Source organism: Rhinoderma darwinii, unplaced genomic scaffold (genome assembly GCF_050947455.1).
Source record: "Rhinoderma darwinii isolate aRhiDar2 unplaced genomic scaffold, aRhiDar2.hap1 Scaffold_739, whole genome shotgun sequence".
Lineage (NCBI taxonomy): Eukaryota > Metazoa > Chordata > Amphibia > Anura > Rhinodermatidae > Rhinoderma > Rhinoderma darwinii.
In genome coordinates, this window is record NW_027464301.1 from 114801 (window position 1) to 131365 (window position 16565).

The 16565-nt window shown below is 45.2% G+C and overlaps 1 protein-coding gene across 1 annotated transcript in view; it reads left to right on the top strand.

Annotated features, from left to right (window-relative positions):
• The first annotated feature begins 8999 nt into the window (after positions 1–8999).
• LOC142730027 (uncharacterized) overlaps positions 9000–16565 on the top strand; it is a 119894-nt gene continuing 112328 nt past the window's right edge. The window contains exons 1-3 of the mRNA XM_075849338.1: positions 9000–9095; positions 9184–9396; positions 15631–15669. Of these exons, the coding sequence (XP_075705453.1) occupies positions 9000–9095; positions 9184–9396; positions 15631–15669 (348 nt within the window). The remainder of the gene's footprint in view (positions 9096–9183; positions 9397–15630; positions 15670–16565) is intronic.

The following is a 16565-nucleotide window of genomic DNA, read 5'->3' on the forward strand; positions in this document are numbered from 1 at the left end:
CTGGTGTTTGCTTGTCGTATAATTCCAATGGGTCGTGTTTTCTCTAGGCGTTTGTCTTTAGCCACTAGAGGTATCTCGAAGCCAAATCATTTTATCCGGGTAACCTCTTGGATGAAGAAGGATTTGTTTGTCTGGCATTCGTTTTTGAGTTCGTTTAATGGGAGGTCGGTGTGTCAGGACGCGGAGTTGTCTAATGTAGACTTGGAATTGTTTACGGATGCAGCCGGAAGTGATGGTTTTGGAGCAATTTTGGGCCGAAGTTGGTGTAGGTCCCCTTGGCCCTTGCATTGGAGTGATTTGGGAGTTTTACGTAATTTGACGCTATTGGAATTGTTTCCTATTATAGTTGCAATAGAGTTGTGGGGTAGCGTGATGGTGAATAAGAGGATTGTATTTTGGACAGACAACATGGCGGTGGTGCATGCGGTGAACGGGTTGTCGTCTAGTTCATTGCCGGTATTAGCTTTATTAAGACGGTTGGTTTTGAAGTGTTTGCGTTTGAATGTGTGGTTTCGTGCGAAACATGTTCCGGGAGTCCGTAATGTGATGGCTGATGCTTTGTCTCGTTCACAGATGTCCCGGTTTCGGGAATTGCACCCGGCAGCTTTGGCAGAAGGGGTGTCCCCCCCCCCTTCACTTATGGGCCCTGGTCAAGGACAACTTATGAGGCTGTTGAGGGGTTCGGTGGTACCGGCGACTTGGAAGAGTCATTGCAGAGCGTGGGATCGGTGGTTTGAGATTGCGGGGAGTAACTTCCCATCACAGGATGGGTGTCACCTGGACGTCACGTTAGCAAGTTTGGTACAAATACGTCAGGAAGGGGGTAGTGCGGCCACGGCGAGCAAGTTTTTAGCAGGGGTGGCCTTTATGTTAAAATTGTGGGGATGCAGAGATGTTACAAAAGAATTTGTAGTTCGGCAGTCTTTAAAAGGGTGGAAAAAAGAGGCGTGTTCCAGGGACACGAGGCGGCCAGTATCTTTTTCGCTTTTGGGTCGGCTTCTAGCCGTTTTATGTTTTGTGTGTCAGGATGAATATGAAGTGTCCTTGTTCGGCGCGGCGTTTTCTTTGGCTTTCTTTGCCGCATTACGGGTTAGTGTGCTGGTTCCGCACAGCGTGGGGGCAAGCGGTGGTCTTCTCGGATCGGATGTAGTGACGTTGGGAGATTCTCTCAGGGTCTGTGCGCGGAGGTCAAAGACTGACATGGTAGGGAGGGGGGCTTGGCTGTCGATTGGGAGGATTGGGGGGCAGTATTGCCCGGTAAAATGGGTCCAGGAATTCGTGTTGGTCCGAGTGCCCGGGGCTCAATTCTTGATCCATCAGGATGGATCCGCAATGTCGCGTTTTCAATTTGAGGCGATTTTTAAGGCCGGTCTGAGGTACCTGGGTTTGCCACCGGGCGAGTTTGGTACACATTCGTTTAGGATAGGGGCGGCAACTGAGGCGGATGCCTTGGGCTTGGATTCGGCGGCTATCATGAGTCTGGGTAGATGGCGGTCTAATAGCTATAAGTCATATGTGCGACCGGATTTGGTTTTAAAGAGTGTGTAAGCTGGAAATTTTTATAGTAAAAATGTCGCCCCCTTCACCCCCCCCCCCCACCCCTGTTTTCCTTCCTTGTTTTATATGGAGTGTTATGTTAATCCTGCCTGTATCTTCATTTGACCGGAATGTAGCTTAATTTCTTTGTTAGGGTCGCGGCGCCCCCAAGTGTGGATCTTGGGGCATTCGTACGTGCATTGGGCAGCGGTTCGAGCGGGACGGAGGCCGTTAGGTCTGAATTTGGGCCTCTCACAGGCCGACGTCCATTGGAGAGGTGTCCGGGGATTACGGTGGGTGCAGTTACTGCCAGAAGTAGTGGCAGTTACAAGGCACACGTACGGACCTGTTGTCCTGACAATACATGCTGGTGGAAATGATATCGGCCAAGTAAAAATAGCCGAGTTATTGTCATTTATACGGACGGATTTGGCGCGTTTTCAGGACCTGTTCGCCCGTTGCGTGGTAGTTTGGTCTGAGATAGTGGCGCGCACGGTGTGGCGAGGAGCGAGGAACATGGCAGTGTTGGAGAGAGTGCGCAAGCTAATTAATGTGCGGGTGTCGCGGTTCATTCGCTCTATAGGGGGGATCGGGTTGCGACACCAGTCCCTGGAGGGGGATAATGCAGATTTGCTGGCGCCGGATGGAGTGCATCTGAATGATATCGGGCTCGATATCTTTTTATTGGACCTCTTGGATGGTGCCGAGAGAGGGTTGGCGTTGCTTGGTGGGGGTGGTCGGGGGACTGAGTAGGTTTCTCAGTTCCCCTTCTTGGCGGAAAGTACGGCAGATGAAGACGGAGGTAGTACCCTACATGCCTGATGGAGACAGGGAGCATCGGCATTTCAGGAGGAGAGAGAAATAAATATATATATATGTCTTCATGCCGATGTTTGTAAATAAGAATAAAGCTGTGGCCACTTCCACATTTCCATAAAGAAGGTGTTGGTGTGTTGATTCAAAGAAGGATGGTTAAGGTCCTGGGCAGGTAAAGTGGATAATGGGTCCTTGCAGTCTTGCAGACACTGAAGCGCCTAGGGAGAGTGTCAGGGACTGCAAGGGGTTAAGAAAGGATGGAACGGTTTAAAATAATGCCCAGGACCAGGATTGGTTAACAAGGAGTAAGAGGGGCGTGGTTAAGAAGATATAAGGCAGGGGTTTGGAGCAGAAACCCCTCTTACCTTCAAGCTGCAGTGGAAGAAACACCCGCCCTCCCTCCCCTGGTGGTTTTGGTTTTGTTTTTGGTTTTGTTTTTTGAAAGATTTTTCTACGGTGATATTCTTGTTCTGGCGTTTTTTCTGTTTTTTTTCGTAGATGTCACAGCTGGCGGAAAGTACGGCAGATGAAGACGGAGGTAGTACCCTACATGCCTGATGGAGACAGGGAGCATCGGCATTTCAGGAGGAGAGAGAAATAAATATATATATATGTCTTCATGCCGATGTTTGTAAATAAGAATAAAGCTGTGGCCACTTCCACATTTCCATAAAGAAGGTGTTGGTGTGTTGATTCAAAGAAGGATGGTTAAGGTCCTGGGCAGGTAAAGTGGATAATGGGTCCTTGCAGTCTGTATTATAACGTTGTATTGTAATGTACTAGTGACGTAATACGATATATAGAAGGGGCTATGCACTGTAGTGGTCCCGGTGACTTGGAGGGGACACTGGTCTGACTGATAAAATATCAGCTCTTCAGGATTCCTCCCAAACACCATTTTTTTAAGATGTCTGCTTGTTGTCAGTGAATGGAAATATTGTATCTAGAGGCTGGAAACCTGTACAGACCTGATATTTCTCACAGTTGAGAGTTTGCTACAGTTGTATTCCGCACAGACATTCCAAACAGGCTGGACTCCAGACTGACACTAATCTGCGCTAACACAATGTAGCAAATAGTCAGGACAGGAGAGATTTGTACCACGTTTCAGAGGAATGCCTACACTAAGGATCCCTTCCACAAACAACAGCGCCATTTTTTCTTTAATCAGCTGATATCTATAGGATTGATGCAATAAAACACAGCCGGTTCTACTCACCTCTCCTCGCCCCGGGCTCCTCTATCGCTCCGGACACCGCTGTATCTGGACAGCGGCAGGACGTAGTCTTTGGCGGCGCACACAACGGCCTGACGTGATCAGCGTTACAATCCTGTGTGCGGAGGAGCTCGGGCCTGAAGAGGAGCGATGATAGGAAGTATATGGAGGGGTCTTGTCTGGGGTCTGAATATTTTAGGTTATGGAGTCTGTAGTAATGAAAGTTTCTAGGGGTCTAAAGCAATGAAGGGTTCTGGGGTCTAAAATGTATCCAGGGGTCTGGTCTGAGGTAATGTGGGGGTCTGGCCTGGGGTCTGAATTTAATTAGGGGTCTGAGTACTGAATTAATGAATGGGTCTGATAAGGGGTTAAAATGAATTTAGGGGTCCGGGGTCTGAATTAATTTAGTGGTCTTGTCTGGGGTCTGAAGTAATTTAGAGGCAAACAAATAGATGTGCAGGGCACAAAAGAATCCCAATTTCCCAGCTGCTATAGAATTGTTGCATTCATTAAAATATAACTTTTATTGTTTAATTTAGAATCAGGATGCAGCAGAGAAAATAGATAGTTATACAATATTGAATTGAATTAAAAGAAATTCAGAGTCGGTTAGTCTGACATTTGAGATCTGGTGTGTGTTAAGATCTCATGAGTAAAGTGTGGCAGGCATGGTCGGCAGCAGCAGACTGCTGGAAAAGCCTCTAGTGTCACACAGTGGTAAAGTTCAATGGTTAAACCGGCAATGATTATTAAAAAGGCGCTAGCCCCCCCCCCCCCCCGACATGTTTCACTGCTTCAGCAGCGTCCTCAGGGGATAATTTCAGGGCTATTACTCGCGCGTGCGATTTCCTCTTCCTAATATAGTGGGGGGACACACCTACTGCGGTGTGTCGTCCCCAGTGAGCGGCCAATAGAAATTGTAGAGAGGGTCGAGCCTTCACTGTGTTTGACTGACATGAGGACCGGCCTATACGGTGAGATGGCCGTTGTCCAATCAGATGTCGTTCTTGGCGCATGCGTATCATAATCAAGTTGAGTGATAGAGTTTGGAGATTTCAGAGGACCGCTGTCATCATCGAAAGACGTGACGGGAGCTGAGAGATGCGCTGTGTGTACAGGCGCATTGTGTATTACCAGCTGCGTCTTAATTTTACTCAATAATGGTAGGAGTATTTATTTGAAAATAGCCAGTTGCAAAATATGTGTATCCATATAAGGATGATGATGTGAATGTGGCCATTGTTAGGATCGAATATCAATTTTGGCGCATGCGTGCCGTAGTCAGATCAGGTAATAGAATTAAGAAGTTTGGGAGGACCGCTGTCATCATCAAGAAACGCTGCAATTAGGTAAAGCGTAGTGTGTACGAACATGCTATGCATTGTCAGCTATGTATAGGTTTACCTACGTGTAGTATAACTACCTTATTACGTCTGGATTTTCCTACATATTGTAGGGCTACTTTATTTAATTATAGAAATGTGTGCATAGATTTGGAGACGATGATGTTGGTTGGAGATACCGAGAATAGTATCCCAAACGTGATGACATCTATAAGAGGAAGGGAAAGATTATGTTAGTTTCAAATTGTACAGGAACAGTAGATTATAAACCTAATGTTAGGTCTGCTTAGGAAGGTGTGCTGATGTATATATGTGTTAATATGTTTTTTAGAAAATTGTATCACATGATAGTAGGATAGTAAGTAGTAATTAGTGATCAACAGTACCAGTGACTGTGATGGTATTGGATGAATGAATAGTTGGGGGAAACTTATTAATAGATTAGTAGGGAGAACTATAAAGAGAACTATAAAAAGGCAGCAAAGGTGAAACCTTCGTTTAGACCAGGGGTCTCAAGCATGTGCGGCCCGCGGGCCGCATGCGGCCCCTGGAGCTGTCATCTGCGGCCCGCAGGACACAGAGCCGCTAGTATCGGCTCTGCTCCGAGACTCTGGAATTCCCTGACATCGCTGTCCATATATGGACAGTGTGTCAGGGTCTTGCCCAGAGCGGAGCAGAGCGAAGGTGTCGGCTCTGCTCCTGGACTCTGTGGAATTCCCTGACATCGCTGTCCACATATGAACAGCGATGTCTGGGGCTTCCCCAGAGCCGGAGTCCCGAGCAGAGCGCTGGTGTCGGCTCTGCTCCGGGACTCTGTGGAATTCCCTGACATCGCTGCCCATATATGGACAGTGTGTCAGGGTCTTGCCCAGAGCGGAGCAGAGCGCTGGTGTCGGCTCTGCTCCTGGACTCTGTGGAATTCCCTGACATCGCTTTCCACATATGAATAGCGATGTCTGGGGCTTCCCCAGAACTGGAGTCCCGAGCAGAGCGCTGGTGTCGGCTCTGCTCCGGGACTCTGTGGAATTCCCTGACATCGCTGCCCATATATGGATAGTGTGTCAGGGTCTTCCCCAGAGCGGAGTCCCGGGCAGAGCGGTATTATCGGCTCTGCTCCGGGACTCTGGGGAAGCCTCTGACATCGCTGTTCATACATCGACAATCATGTCAGGGGCTTCCCCAGAGCAGGAGTCCCAGTGATGTCAGGAGCACAGCTGGAGTCCCAGGAAGAGCCTACTAGCGCTCTGCCTGGGACTCCAGCTCTGGGCAAGCCCCTGACATCACTGGGGCAGCCTCTACAGAGGGCACTGGGGCAGCCTCTACAGAGGGCACTGGGGCAGCCTCTACAGAGGGCACTGGGGCAGCCATTACAGAGGACACTGGGGAAGCCTCTACAGAGGGCACTGGGGCAGCCTCTACAGAGGGCACTGGGGCAGCCTCTACAGAGGGCACTGGGGCAGCCTCTACAGAGGGCACTGTGGCAGCCTCTACAGAGGGCACTGTGGCAGCCTCTACAGAGGGCACTGTGGCAGCCTCTACAGAGGGCACTGTGGCATTATTTACAAGTGGGTGTGTGACAGTATCTGAAGAGGACACCGGCATTATCTAGGGGTGTGTTGCATTATCTACAGAGGGCACTGTGGCCTTATCTACAGAGGGCACTGTGGCCTTATCTACAGAGGGCACTGTGGCCTTATCTACAGAGGGCACTGTGGCCTTATCTAGGGGTGTGTTGCATTATCCACAGAGGGCACTGCGGCACTATCTAAAAAGGGGCTGCCCAATCTTGACATGTGTGCTAACTGAGCCGCCGTACTGCATTTAGCGACACTTAAACTGGAAAGCTGGGTTGTTGAAATAAGCACGTGGAGAAATATCTCAAATTTTAAACCTAGCGCTATTATTATAGTAATGTAGTGTTATTATTCTAGTAATATAGTGTTATAGTAGTTCAAATAACTAATTGATTAACAATAATTTTGTATTGTATCAAATTTGAAAGTAATGCGGCCCGTCAACTTCCCATTTTTTCTATATGCGGCCCACTTACCCGGCCGAGTTTGAGACCCCTGGTTTAGACCATTAGGGCTAAGAGAACTAAGTCTATGTATCCAGCGTGCTTCTTCTTGTAGTAATTTTTTGTCTAAATTACCGGCCCTAGGACCTAGTTTAACTTGTGTAATGCCCCAGAATTTAAGAGAATTAACATTTTCTTGATGGAAGTATCTGATATGCCTGGAAAGTGGTGTGTCTTCTCGTGTGTTGATGGTACTAATATGCTTTGAGATCCTTCTTCATAGCCGTTGAACGGTCTTACCAATGTAGAGTTTTGGGCATGGACATATGGCGGCATATATGACACCGCTACTCTGGCAGTTGATGAATTGCCTGATGGTGTATTGTTTACCGTCCACCGGGTTGTTAAAGATTTAGATTTTTGACATATACGGGCAGAAGGTACATCTGCCACATGGGTATGAGCCTATAGTAGGTGGCGGAAGCCAGATCTTACGAGGAATAGATGTTGTGGTGTAATGACTGTGCGTGAGATGTTCCCGAAGGTTCTTGCCGCGTCGATATGTGATACTGGGACTATCAGAAATGACCTCAGCTAGGTCAGGGTCTGCTTGTAAAATGGACCAATGTTTCCGCAGTATATTAGAAATGAGGAGAGCAGGTGTCAAAATTTCCAATGCATCTGATAGTAGAAGGGTGTTTGTCTTTGTTTTTAACTAGATGTTTGTTTCCATATAGGAGTTTGTCTCTCGAGACTGCCCTAGCTCTGGCATATGCCCTATGTAAGGTCTTTTTGGGGTATCCTCGAGCCGTACATTTTTTAAAGAGGGTATCGCATTCTTGTTGGAAAATTTGTTCGTCTGAGCAATTCCTCCTGGTTCTAAGGTATTGTCCTATTGGTATCCCTTTTTTGAGGGCTGGTGGGTGAAAGCTCCCCCAGTGAAGGAAGCTATTTGTGGCTGTTTCCTTGCGGTAAATGTTAGTGTGGACACTCCCACCAGAGTCCAAAGAGATCTGAAGGTCAAGGAAATTGATTTGATTGGTGTGTATTTGGTGAGTGAAATGCATCCCAATGGTGTTATTATTGAGGATACCCATGAAATAAAGAAAAAGTGTCTTGTCACCATCCCAAAAAACTAGTATATCATCTATATACCTACCCCAAAACAAAATGTGACTAGTGAAAAAAAGTAGGTCCTCATTAAAAATTAATGTGTCTTCCCACCACCCCAAAAATAAGTTGGCGTATATGGGTGCACAAACTGTGCCCATAGCTGTGCCTTTTGAGTTGGTGGTAAAATTTACCATCAAAAAGAAAATAGTTGTGCGTGAGAAGAAATTGAAGAAGAGAAATTGTGAAATTGTTGTGTGCATGAAACTGTGTACCTTTTGTGTTCAGAAAGTGCTGAACTGCTTTTAAGCCAAGCTCGTGTTTAATATTAGTGTAGAGGGACTCTACATCTATGGTGGCTATTAGTGTAGTAGTGGAAACATTGATCTCTTGGATTCTGGTGAGGGTGTCTTTAGTATCCTTGAGGAAGGATGGTAAAGCTCTGACGAATGGGGACAAAATCTCATCGACATATATGCTTATTCCTTGAGTGAGATTGTCATTGCCCGATACAATGGGTCTACCGGGGACGGGCCTGGTGTTCTTATGGATCTTGGGTACTGCATTGAAGGTGGATAAGGTAGGTTTGGCATTAAACATAAATTTATATTCATCCTGAGTGATTAGTTCTTTAGATTTGGCCTTGTTGAGAAGGAGGTCAAGTTCTAAAAGAAAGGACTCCGTGGGGTTCTTCTCTAGAATGGTATAGGTTGTTGTGTCGTCTAGTAACCTATAAACCATGGACGTGTAGTCATCTCTGTTTAGGATGACAATATTGCCACCTTTGTCAGATGATTTCAGTACGATCTCGTTATTTTTGCAGAGTGCTTCTAAGGCGATCTGTTCCATTGGACTCAAGTTGTTCCTAATTCCATACTTTTGTGTTATAAGTTTTTGGAGTTCCGCACTAACCAGTTTGACGAAAATATCGATATGTGCAAACTGCGTGAAGGAGGGAGTCATGTGTGATTTAGGTCGTAGTGATGAGAAGGGGCCTGTGGCTGTGTTAACTCTATATTCATTTTCATTGGCTAGATCCTCTAGAGTGTTTTCTGATGTGAGCTCAGCTGGACGGACGACAGATTGCAAATTTGCATATTGTCAGAGGTTTGATTGCCTACTTTGGTTATTTTGTCTCGTTCCAGGGTGTTTGGTGTATTCCTAAAAAAGGAAACGCATTTGGAGGGCCTGTTAGGAAAGAGCCTGTATTCGCTGTAGTAGTAGTGTTTTTCCCTGTGACATCTGCATTGATCCCCATCTGGGATGGAGTTGTTGGTATATTTAGTGTTGATGGCATATTTGTCGTCTTGGATGAGGATGAAGAACGTGTGAAGGAAGACACTGAGAAGGGCATGGAGGTGATCGTTTGTTGTCCACTGTAACCAGAGCATGTTGTATTGGTTTTGTTGGTAATGGTGTATGTTCTCTTAGAGGGGTTATATTTATTCATTTTAATTTTACGTTTGGCTCCTAGTCTATTGTCAGCAGAAGGTGGTTTGGGTTCGTCAGTACCAGAGACGTCTGATTCAGAGATATTTTCATGTCTATAGGTACGATTCTGGAGAGGAGGATTGCGAATACGGTAGGTGTATGCCTGGCCGGTATCGAAATCTCTACGGTCCCTTTATATACTTGCGGTGTTTTCTTTCTTTGATTTCTTTTTGTAAATGTTCTATGTTTTTTTGTAATCTAATTTCGCAATCCGCAAAGTCTGGCTCGGTATTGAATGTTTGTATATCACTGATTTATTTTTCTAACTGTGCACTTATCTTGCCGAAGTCTCTTTTTTCGAAATCAAGCAGGTAATGTAGCATACGTAAAGAGCTTTCAGTTAATAGCTGTTCCCAACCCTGAGTGAACGTGTTGTCGTTGCGATATGCGTTGGGAATTATGTTTATACGTAGCCCTCTGTAGATAATCTTCTGCTGAATATAGGTCTCTAAACTGGTATACCATATATCATATGAAGCTTTACAACTCCGCCTGTGTCCTCTGAGTGAGGTTAGAGGTGGACTGGGACACGGGAGGAAGCTTTAGGCCGTGCTCACGCGTTTAGGATTTGAGGCATGGATTCCACTCCCGTATTCTGACGTTTATCAGAAATGTATGTTAGGCCTCGTTCACATCTACTTTGGGTTCTCAGGGGCCTCCGTCGCAGATCCGGCCAAGATTACCGGAAACAATAGCGCATTCTACGCTTTTTATAATCACGGGTACCCCAATGGAAAACCGAAGGAACCTGTTAAAGTAAATGGGTTCTGTCGGCCGGCGGCGGCGGCGTCCCTTGTGCAACGGAACCGTTGCTTCCGTTATTTCCTTGTTGTTCCTCTTGTGAAGCAGAACTACGGAACACACTGACGCAGGTGTGAATGTAGCCTAAATTCCGTGTTCTATTCACACTCACAGGAAAATATTCACACTGAATAATGAAGGAATAATGCTGCAGATTTTAAAATCTATTGCCACAGGGTCTGTGCTGAAGATGGAATAGCTCCAATGATTACAATGGGGTAATCTGCGTGCGGATCTGCTTCCTGGTAGAAATCTGAGTTGTGGATTTCTGCAATTGGTTTTCCAAACAAAAAAAAAATAAAAAAATATCCATATACATATCTGTGCAGTGTGAGGCTGGGTTCACACGACCTATTTTCAGGCGTAAACGAGGCGTATTATGCCTCCTTTTACGCCTGAAAATAGGGCTACAATACGTCGGCAAACATCTGCCCATTCATTTGAATGGGTTTGCCGATGTATTGTGCAGACGACCTGTAATCTACGCGTCGTCGTTTGACAGCTGTCAAACGACGACGCGTAAATGGACTGCCTCGGCAAAGAAGTGCAGGGCACTTATTTGCCACGTAATTTGAGCTGTTCTTCATTGAACTCAATGAAGAACAGCTCAAGATATACGAGCGTCTCAGACGGCTCTCAAAATGCGAGGAGGAGCATTTACATGTGAAACGAGGCAGCTGTTAACAGTCTGTCTTTTCACACGTAAATGCCTCTCATCGTGTGAACATACCCTGAACGTGGTCTTATACTGGTCATACACATTACATAGCTGTCAGCCAAATTTTTGTGTGACCAAAATCAATTCCTCCGACCCCCCCCCCCCCACCATACACATGCATTCTGTGTTCGCCAAGCGTGCATGTATTCTGAGTGCGGAGAGGGGAATGTTCCACTGCCGGACACCTCTGATGCCGCTTATCCACCCTGAGAACAAAAGGATCGGGCATGTTGAAAACCAACGGCAGATGTGGAGGAAGAGCCGGGAGGTCTCCATACGTTGTTATGGGGACTGTGAAGGATTGTACATGGGGTTTAGACGCAGCAGATGTTTGACAGGTTAAGCTATATCATTGATCAGACAGACATTGGGAATGTGACGATGGCGGAAGGAATAAATTCACTGCAAATAAGTCATGAAGATATAATACGTGATGCGAGGTTACATAATCGCCATTCACATACACTTCTGACTTTTAGTTACTTGTCTCAGCGCTGTCTTATATTGTCACTGGCGAGGTGCAGGAGTGTGAAAGTTCCGGCAACCTCCATGACCACTGCAGCGAGGGCGCTGGTCGTTTTTAGGCGATCCTATGGGAGAATAATCTTCGGTCCTGACGTCGTATCCATAGGGGCTGTCTCACTGGATATATAGCTTGTTTCTATGCATGGCGCAACTTTCGTGACTTCCAAACACGTCTGATGCCGCTTATCTCCGAAAAAACAATGTTGTTTTGAAATTCAGCCTGTTTCCCCAAAAGGTGGTAGTGGGGGACAGTTGGACTCTCTCCTCATAGACCAGATATTGTTTGCTGATCCTGTCAGTCCGCGGGATCCAAGTCATGTAGAGTTTTGTCTGCTGTTTGTAATGTACATTTATTTAAAAAAAAAAAAAAAAGTGTCTGTTTCTCTGGGACTGTAACATTGATGGCTTATCCTCTGCATAGGCCTTTAATGTTTGATCAGTCGGGATCTGACCTCTGGGGTCGCTGCCAATCCACAATATACCATCAATGAAGTCCCGGAGAACCCCTTTAATCAAAGGTGAAGCATAGAAAGGGGGAATGTGCCCACAGGCAGGACTGACCTGGAGCATATTGTATCTCATTCTGTACAACTGCCAGGCCCGCTGCCATGAGTATTACCTGCAGTTTATATACCAGGCTGGCAATCTGTATAATTATGGGTACATTCAGGCAGCGTTATCTAGGACAGTGTACATGCCATATGCCCGGTTCTCCAGTCTTTGTATATATAGATGTCACTGGATCCTCATGTAATCTTAGTGACTCATGTCCTGTAATTCCGCATTTTCTTGCCGTCTGTCACTTGTATATAATTGTCATGTCGTTTACACAGCCATCGGGAAGCTCTAACTTTCCCAGTACCTGCATATATATATATATTTATTTTTTTAAATAAAATTGTGTATTGGTGTGATTGGTGCAACTTTGTAATTATGTTTTATTTCCAATTATTTTTACTTTGAGATACAGCTGCTTTGTATTCTGTATACAGAGCAGCTGTATAGTGCACGGAGACATCAATCTGTCAGGTCAGCGGCACTGACTGGTTAAAGACCCGCCGCACTGACTGGTTCAGCGTCAGCGGGATACACGCAGCATCGAGCTCTAATCGATCACATCCACGTTCATAATTAGATGTGATCAATAACAGGTGGATCCTGTGTGTCGGACACGCACAGGACCCGCTGTCACAGAACCAGTCAGTCCCGCTGAGCTGACTGATACAGGTTTCAGCGATAGATACAGCTGCTCTGTATACAGGATACAAAGCAGCTGTATCTCAAAAAAGTTAAATATTTTTTTTAATAAAATGGAATTACAAAGTTGCACGGATCACACTGATACAAAAAATATTGTTTTCAATTGTGTGCATAAGTAGTGGAGATCAGTGGTGGGGTTATTGGATACAGCTACTTATCTCCGGCTCTAGAGATGACTCATGACCTGAGAAGGAGCTGGGTTAAGATTGCCGCTTGGTGGCAGTGACAGGTAGTTGAGATTTGTAGCTGAGAAATGTACAATTGTAGTGCAATATTTTGAAAGGGTAACTAGACTTTAAAAAAAAAAATGTTGACATGTCAGAAGAGTTGATTGGTGGGGGTTTGAGCACGGAGACCGATCGCTAAAACAAAGCAGCAGAAACGCTCGGGTGAATGATGTGCCGCTTCGTTTCTGATCGTCTGTCCTCGGAAAGCTGAGCGAGCGGTGTATGGACTCATAGACTTTCTATTGAGCACGTACACCACTACGAGGAAAGCCGATCGGAAACGAAGCCGCACAGTGCAAACCCAAGAGCCGCTTCACATCAGCGTTCGCCTTACGTTCAGGGCTTCTGTCGGAGGAATCCGTTTTGGAACCACGCAACGGAAAGTCAAACGGAAACCATAGCTTCCGTTTTCCATCACCATTGATATCATTGGTGATGGAAAAATTGCTAATGGTTTCCATTTGTCACCGTTCCGACAGGTTTCCGTTTTTTCGACGGAATCCATAGCGCAGTCGTCAATGTGGTTTCTGCGTGTGACCAGTGTTTCTCCTCTGCCAGCTATTCCTGGTTTCATTTTTTTTTTTTTACCCCCTTCGTTTCTTTCGCAACTAACCGGTGAAAAATAGCCGGCAGACGGGAGTTTGCATGCTGCCCGTTTTTGTTTTTTTCACGCACCCATAGGCTTTAAGGCTAAATGCACAGGTTGTGGAATTTGGTTCAGAAAATCTGCAGGTAATTCCGCAAGTAAAATCACCTAATAGTGCGGTTTTTTAAATTCGTTTTTGGGTGCGGTTTTTACAATTTGATGCGGACATAGGTGTTTTTATGCTGCTGATTTTGATAGGCTTATTTAAAGCTAGACAGACCCAATTCACAAGGGGAAATGCAAGATAAGGTCATACGGCGGATTTTAAAATACGCACCGCAGGTTTTTTCACATGCAAAAAAAAAACCGTAACGTGTCAATGAGATTTCTTGAATTCTCACTTACTTTGCTGGTACTGTATTACGCTGCGGCAAATTCGCACCCAATATGCGTCATGTGCATTTGGCCTAAGGCCTTATTTGCACAAATCCGTTTTGCAGCTCAGAATCTCCAGTTATGGTCTATGGGTGCGTGATACAAACAGACCGCACACATCCATGTACCGTCTGGATCGCTTGCTAAAGAAATGCAGGGAAAAGGTTAAACCGGGAAGGGCTTACAGAGGAGAGAAAAAATGACACACCGACCGTCATATGCAGGAAAAATGGTCTGTTTTTTGCAATCGCAATTTGTGCGCGCTTGTGTGAATAAGCCCCAACTGGCAAGTCTGTAAAAATGGCCTAGAATAGGACACGCTGGGAACTTCTCACTATGGACACCAGAACGGATGTGTGTGAATAGCCCCATTGACTTGTGTGCAGCCAGTTCTTAAAACCGCAGTACACGGATGGGAAACTTGTTAGTGTGAATGCAGCCTAAATCCATCCTAGATCACAGCGCTCCATGGTGAACCGAGCAAGACAAACGACAGGGTTTCCAGGAATATCCATTTATGGCCAATATTAGGATCGAGGTGCGACTGGTGGGGGATCTACGTTTTGTCTGTGTGATATTGTATATATTATATGTTTCTCCTGCTGCCTGAATTGCTAGAACCTAGAACCTGTGCGACACGGGGAGACAGTCTGCAGAAAAATAAAATCTATTTTTTTAGTTGGGTATTCACTTTTACATTATTGTGCACATCAATAAACTTTTCAGCCTCCGCTTTCTCCCCATTTTCTCCTGCTTTCCACAGTAATGGATTAGGGCATGGTGTATTGGGAATAAGCGTGTGAGCGCTGTGTGAACATGGTCTAACTTATTATTCCAATTTTTCTCATGTGCAGAAGGATGAAGCGTTGCAAAGATGAGAGAAGCCGACAAAACTGACGCCATGAAGCCTCAAGACCGGTACGGGGAGTTCCTTCATAGAGTTTCACTTATGTGATGCAGTGATATTCGGTGACTCGTTCTGGCCGTCATACAATCGTGACAATGTTATGGCATGATTCATGTCATTCTCCTGAATGCTCTTATAAATGGATGCCACTTATATAATAACCTGACAATGATTGGATGATGACTACTAGCCGTAATTCACTATTGCGGAAGGAGATTTCCTGGCAGTGGGTAAGATTGCAGTGTAGGTTTGACGTATCGTACGCCAAATGTATCAATAGGACCCCATTGATCGATATGTACCAAAAGAGGCTCCTTTTGGGATTTATGTGTTGGCATACCCCGTTTTTTTGTTTTGTTTTTTCTGTATGGCATACTGTCGTTGACAATCGGAGGCATCCAGTAAAATAAAGTATACCGCGCAGTATAGGAGGACAGCGGTTCTATTTTCTACAGCTGCCGTGTTTTTGGCATACATAAAAAAATTTCATTTTTAAATAAGAATTGTCATTCCTTGGGGACCACCACAGCCCGGATTAGGGCGCACGTTTTATTCTGCTCTGTTGGTTGACAACTGCGAACATTCTGCGTTTATTGTGCTACCCGTCTAAATCACGGTTCTGTTTTATTTGTATTGTTCCAGAGTTTTCAGGATGAGGGGGAGGAGCAGCGAGAGGAAACGGTGCGACTCCTTTGTGAACAGCTTGTTTGAAGAAGCAGGAGACGCAGGCGTCATTAACGCTTCACCGGAAGATTAGGTATGTTATGTCATTGTAGGGATGTCACGATACCAGAATGTGGACTTCAATACCGATACTTCGTTTAGTATTGCGATTTCAATACCAATTCGATACTTTGTCAACAATAATAAAAAAATAAAAATATAAAAAAAAGTTCAATTTTCTGATGTGAGGCGCGAGGTGTGATGATGAATTTAACCTCCACGTGCCTCCCATTAATAGTAATTAACCCCATCATGTGTCTCAGTCATAATGGGTTAATATGTAAGGTACATGATGGGGTTAATTACTATTAATCTGAGGCACATGGAGGGTAAATTCATCATCGCACCTCGAGCCCCACAATAAGTGATAGAAAGCAGTTTTTATTTTATTTTTTTACAGCGTACACATCATAAATGATGAGAAAATTGTTGTGCAGGTTATTACGGCCGCGCCAATACTGAATATGTGTATTTTATTTAATGAGACTTATACACACATTTTTTACAATAAACATTAAAATATTTTTATTTAACATTACTTTGTTTTTACTTTATTTTTTAAACTTTAATGTACTGGCATATATCTATATACTGATAGTAATGTACCGGTATATATCTATATTACAGTACATTAGCTGATACTGATAGGAATTCCTGTGACGCGATCCAAGGGGCATCCCCCCTTCGCATTTTCCCCTGAATACTGCAGTCCGCTGTGATCGCAGCATTCACGGGAATAACGGCGGAGATTAGAGGTTTCTCTGATCTCCGCCAGTGGGACTGTGGCTGTGTAATACAGCCATTGCCCCGCTCCTGACAGGAAGTGCGTGCGCGGTCAGCATGAGGTGATGCGG